The 6,000-nt window shown below is 52.2% G+C and overlaps 1 protein-coding gene across 1 annotated transcript; it reads right to left on the bottom strand.

Moving 5' to 3' along the window:
* Positions 1-2,149: 2,149 nt before the first annotated feature.
* On the bottom strand, positions 2,150-5,475 carry LOC139048954 (uncharacterized). Its single transcript, XM_070523953.1, has one exon. The coding sequence runs from the start codon at positions 5,197-5,199 to the stop codon at positions 2,977-2,979; it is 2,223 nt and encodes a 740-aa protein (XP_070380054.1). The 5' UTR covers positions 5,200-5,475; the 3' UTR covers positions 2,150-2,976.
* Positions 5,476-6,000: the final 525 nt, after the last annotated feature.

The following is a 6,000-nucleotide window of genomic DNA, read 5'->3' as shown; positions in this document are numbered from 1 at the left end:
TACCCTTTGAAAAATATGTGGCGCTTCAATGCTGCAGACACGTCCGACAGAAACTGGAATTTTGCACACTCTGCACACTGAACCGAACTCATCCTGTGCAACGTAGTTCAAGCGTACTTGATTGAAGCCGTAAACGACATGGTTCAATTCTGCTGCTGTGTTTTTACTGCATGTTGACACCACCCGGCTTTCCATTAACAGCCAAGCATGCACTCGCGTTCCAAGCTATGAGCTGCATATCGATGCTGCTCTGCTTCGCACATCTAAGTGAAATGTTCACCGTGCTAATCGTTAACTATCGCCTCCGCTCGATACTGATACCGCTGTGCTTTGTATCTCTAAGCTAACATATGCTTACCGTAAAATACCATGGAAGCGCCCAGTATTCACATTTCCGAAACTTCACAAATCTGAACATTATATGTGAAGTGCCCATTCCCTCCAAAGTGCCGGCATCAGCCGAAATATTCACCCCACTGCAGTCGCTACGAGACCGCTAGGGGCGACGACGGCGATATTCGCTTCTTTGCCGTGGAAAGGGAAATACCGATTGGGGCGAGCATAATGCAAAGTGACAATGAACAGTCCTTGAAAGAAAACCCAGTGGTTGCACGGCTTTCGTGAGTCACATCTTGATAAAGCATGCATGCAGCTGCTGTTTCCACACTTCTCGAGAAATCTGCTACACACATAGCCGCTGTTCAAGTCGCGCGAGTGTCAGCAACGAATGCATTGTCCTCCAATTTTGCACTGACTAGGAAGAGTCGTTCGCCAGTTTCAGCGGCGATGAATAGGCACCAGTGCACCCCATCATTTACCATTTAAAAACAAACATGTTTCCTTGGATTCCGTAACCACTGTAGCTTTCGTCGCTACGTTTTTCGTTGGCCGTCAGCTTGGATTCTTGGTATTTACTGCTTCGACCGGACAAGCGCCCATATCTAGATTAACCCGATCTTGAGTGAAAGTGGGATGGGCACTTCCGTGGTATATTATGGTACATCTTAAACCTTGCTTTTCTGCTCCTCAGAGATGTTCCTGATCTGCTCTAAGCCTGTTTCGAACATCTGCCTTCTCTGCACTTAGAGCACACTTCAACCCCACTATGTTGGTGTTGCAGCTCTTCACTGCATTCGGTGTACAATGCGTCTGGTTGCTATGCAACGTGGTATTTCTTAAAGCGCCCCCCACCAGGCCACATGTCAATCTTTTTTTATATGCTGGAAATTATGTGCCCTCTAAGGAGTGCTCTACCACAAGAACTTTTCAAATTAGTTGATTAATAGCAGAGTTAGAAATATTTGAAGTGCTGTGAACCCATAATTTCAGGATGCGAGCACCACCACCGACATAGACGCTCTCTTCACTTGCCCCATCTAGCCTCCGCAAGCGAAATTCCTTTCCTGCGTTCTCCCTTACTGGAGCCGGAGGATCGCATGACAAATATGTCATGGGCCCCATCTCCTTATTTTTTTTCCTCTCTCTCTCTCTGTTCTGTGGCACACTTCCAGTGATGCTCTTGCGTGCGAGCTGTTGCGTTTGTCTCGTTTCGCACAGAGAACGATTTTGCGCACTCTGCACGAGAGGGCCTGATTAGCAGTATAAGTCAGTGCCACAAACATGAGCACTGAGGCAGGTGTGAGAGGATGAAAGAGCATGGCCACGGCACTGGAACACAGCAGAAAATGACATTGTTTCGTCCTCTGCACGCACGACTGCACGACGTGAGAACAAGCAGATGAAGCAGAAGTACACCTCTCTTGCTACGGTACGAAGCAAAGCAAGAAACACGCAGACATGCGGTTTTTATGTGTTATTTCTCTAAGCTTCAATTCGTCCACTGAAGCAACAGATCAAACAAATAACTGATATTGCCTTGCATAATTCTCGAAGTCGCGCGTCACTATGAGCGACGTCACAGCACGGTAATGTACGTAGGCGCACTTGCACATTTGCCGTCGACTCTCCGGCTGGGAGCACGGTGCCCACAAGGAGAAGGGCAAACGGCCATTCAGGTTGAAATTAAAGCTCTTTCCGTGGCACGCAGGGATGTAATACTTAGCAGACACTATCGTTAGCGTGCATTGTATGCACTGTGCTTGTCAGCTCAAAACGGCCAGACCTGGTGAGGGGCCTTTTAAAGACCTGCTCCTATATGCCACCAACCATACTTCGCACTCCAACATACTAATGCTTTCGTGCTGCACTCTAGTGCCACACGTATCGTGCAAGATAGCAGCTGCGAGCACTCGTAAAGTTGGGAGAAAAGCCAAAGAAAGCTTTGCTTAAAAAAAAAAGAAACTATAAATAGCAACACAGACCTATTGGATAGGATCGCTGCAGAAAACTACAACAATGCACGAGTTTTCCCGAACTGAAATTCGTGTGAGTGGGGGTGGAAGTGTCCTTGTTCTTAACAATGGCACACAAATACTTCCCATTAAATGGTGTTCTGCACACACCCAAAAAATTGGATAACGACGAAGTCGCACAAACAAGCTACTGAGGCATAAAGCGTGGCCAGCGAAGTGTTACTGCCTGCACTTATCAATCTAGCCATGCATGGCAGCACTACAGCCGATTCACGAGGTTCTGCAGTACACAGCTAATGTGGCTCCCCGTGAAGAAAAAAAATCAATGATCCAAGGACAGGGCCTGAAGGGTCGCTAATTTACGTTACTGCTATTCACTCACCCAATGGAAGCATAACAACAGCAACTCATTTGAATGCATCAAAAGATGCGCAGTCCAAATAAGAGCTCAAAAGAGAGGAACCAATGTTTGGATTGGCAATACATGCAGAAAACTTGCCAAGCATCAGCTCCAGCAGCAGTCACCATAAGGTGGCTCATACACAAAAAGGAGGTGAGAGTATACAGTTGTGTGCAGTGCTGGCATGTTCTCCTAATTGCACAGTTTGAATGCATGTAACACTGGACACACCGCACTTAGCTATGGCACGAAAAAAAAGCCATACTACTGTGCATCCAGGATGTCGCCCACCTTGAGATACTGCCGTATGTACAACCAGCAATCTCGACCAAGGTCGACCAACTGCTTCTGACCGTCGTCGCGCCTGTGGCAAGTCACGCCGTACTTGACGACCCCTGCCAGGCACATGAAGTCATCCATCTCGGAAAAGGACTTGAGGCTAGCCTTGATCCGCGACACAGCCTCGGTTTCATCTACAGATGCGAGTTCCTGCACTTTTGTCACCAGTCCGGGGTTGAAGTGCACCAGCTCGGCCGCTGCTGCGCAGTACTTGTGCCTCATTCCCATGACAAAGTGTGCAGCGCGCATCACCAGAGAAAAGTTGCGCCGCACGACGTCCGCAACAGTGAACCAATCACCTCCAAGCTCCCGGCGTTTGCTCAGGCGCATGCCAAGAAGTGTGTAGTTGCTGGAAAAGTTTGGCGACAGCTTCCGGATCAGTGAGATGGCCGACTTGTAGTCGTCGGGGTAGAAGGACAGGTCGCAAAGCGCCCGACTGTGTTGCAGTGTGTCTGCCAGCATCTGAGTCTCGGTACCGTCAAAGCAGAGACCCCCGATGAACAGCCTACGTATGCTCTTGTTGACAGACAGCGCCTGCACCAGTGCCCGCTCGGGCCGGTCAGCAGCGTTCCAGTTGCCCGAGTCGAAAAAGAATGTCAGTTCCAGCTCCCTGAGCACCGTTGTGCCTGTGATGTACTGCGCTATCAGGGAGCTCACTTTGCCATTAAACAGTTCCTGGCTCACCCTAAGGCATAGTGACGTCACGTGATTGCATGACGGAAGCAGGCACAGGGTCGTATGCAGCGGGTCGAAGTCGTGGAGGATCGTCGAGTCGACGCTGATGCACGATAGCTCCTTGCACTCCGTGAGCGTCGCGACCGGGTCCTGGATCACGTGGTGTATGCCGAGGAAGAACCGCTCTCGCATGCCGGTTTCTCGCAGGGCGCGGCATATTTCCGCCACGTCCTTGCGTCGAAGTCGCTCGACGGTAATCTTCTTCAGGGACGCGTTCAACGCGAGCGCCCTGAAGAAGGACCTGCACTCGTCGGGGTTGAAGCACGACAGGTCCAAGGTTAGCTCGTCGAGCGTCTTGTTCTCGGTCAGGGCCACAATCCACGGACGGATTCGGCTAGACACGCTGCCGAAGTTTTCCATGTGGTGCATGCCCGCGTCAGCCCCGTACTGAGGCGCGCGCTCGTACCAGACGCAGCCGACCATGTGGAAGCTCCTCAGGGTCCGGTTCTGACTCAGCAGCCGGGTGATGAGCTGGATGTTCTCGTTGTCCAGAGAGAAGCGCACCAGGTTAAGCTCGGAGAGGGTGCTGTTGTGGAAAAGCGCCCGGATGATCAGGCGCAACTCGATGACGTTCTTCAGGTAGCGCGACGTCACGCTCAGGGTGCGCAACGTCTGGTTCTCGCGCAGGTAGTCGGCGAACATCACGCTGCACCTGGACGAGACCGGGCTCAGTATGCACGTGTTGAGCGACAGCGTCGTGATGGTCGAGTTCCTCTTGAGCCCCTGCAGGATGACGATCGCGTCCTCCCGCTCGATGTGCAGGTGGCTCATCGTGAGCGTCGTCAGCGACTCGGTGCCGGCCAGGAACTCCGACAGGCCGTCGAGGAAAGTCCGGTCGAAGTGCACCTGCCGGCACTCGAGCTCTCGCAGGTTGTGCAGGTGGGGCAGCGCGCCGGCGAAGCTCTGCGACGCGTACGTGTTCATGGTCAGCAGGCACAGCTTGAGCTTCCGTAGGCTCGGGCTCTTGCGGAGCGCGTCGCATATCAGCTGGTGGTGGCCCTTGAATATGTAGCCGTTGAGGTCCACCGAAACGATGCAGCGGTGAAGCGTCAGCAGCCGGTGCAGGAGCGTGGCCGCCTCGTGCTTCTGTTCGGGCATCTCCAGGGGAACGTGCGCGCCGTGCATCTCGACGAGAGACAGCTGGCCCGGCGAAAGCTCCCTCAGTTCGAGACCCACCTGCCAGAAGAACTCGTTCCACAGGGAGAGGTCTTCGAAGATGTCGCACAGGCGGCCCTCGCTGCTCGTGCACCGAGTCCGGTAGTTGATGCTGGAGCCCGAGAAAAAGCTTTTGGCCAGGCGCAGGTTGGCAGACAGTACTGCGCTGGGCTTTCTCCGCGGGCCTCCCCATGTCTCCGACGGTCCACACTTACGTTTGGGCATGCTGAGTGATAGCGCGGTGGTACCACTTTCCATCCACGAGACAAACTTATCAAGCGCACGGACGAGCTGTGCGTGTCGCCGTTACGGAATCATCTGCGAGTGCTGGCCCGAGTGCCGCGTCTTGACGTGCGGAGACGCAGACTACTGCGGTGACACGGGTTGTTGGGTCGTCAATTGCGCGCCATTGCAAGGCGAAGCCACGGAACACCGACAACAAACTGACGCAGCACGGACATTTTTCGCAACGGCACGAACGATGCTCCGGACGCTGCCATGATTGTCGCGCACATGTTGCCAGCATTCAGAGGCTCCACTTGGCCGCACCGCGGGGAAGGAGGAAATCGAAGCAATCTAACGAACCCTCCTCGACGTTACTAGAACCAGCCGTTGCCTGAACATGTGGGTGCCACTATTACTTCCCTGCATTGCATTACGTGCACAGATACGTGCGTTTTTTTGGGTGGTGACAAAATCCACACCCCATCAACGGCGTTCTCTGGGCAATGCTCTGGGTAACAAAAGCTGATCTCGAAGGCCTTGCTTTTGCTTACTGCACTCAATTGCGTCGTGCACAATTTTGGAGCGCTTGCCGCTGATCGGTTAAACATTTGCAGAGAGAACAAATTTTGATCCACAACGTTCATTACAACACTCTCTGTCGTTCCAAACTTCATAATGATCGGCGCCTGCAGTCATGACCTCGGTGCCAAAAAACGCCCACTGGCCAAGAATAGAAGATTGATATATCTCGGTATATCTAATAAAGATCGGTAATAAAGATAAAGATCGGTATATCTAATGAGAATATAGCTGGTAACATACAGGAATTCTGTA

The sequence above is a fragment of the Dermacentor albipictus genome, chromosome 8 (assembly GCF_038994185.2).
Source record: "Dermacentor albipictus isolate Rhodes 1998 colony chromosome 8, USDA_Dalb.pri_finalv2, whole genome shotgun sequence".
Taxonomy (NCBI): domain Eukaryota; kingdom Metazoa; phylum Arthropoda; class Arachnida; order Ixodida; family Ixodidae; genus Dermacentor; species Dermacentor albipictus.
This window is presented reverse-complemented; position numbering and strand designations above follow the sequence as displayed.

Coding starts and splice junctions, on each gene's coding strand:
- LOC139048954 (XM_070523953.1), bottom strand. CDS start 5,199: ATGGAAAGTGGTACCACCGCGCTATCACTCAGCATGCCCAAACGTAAG.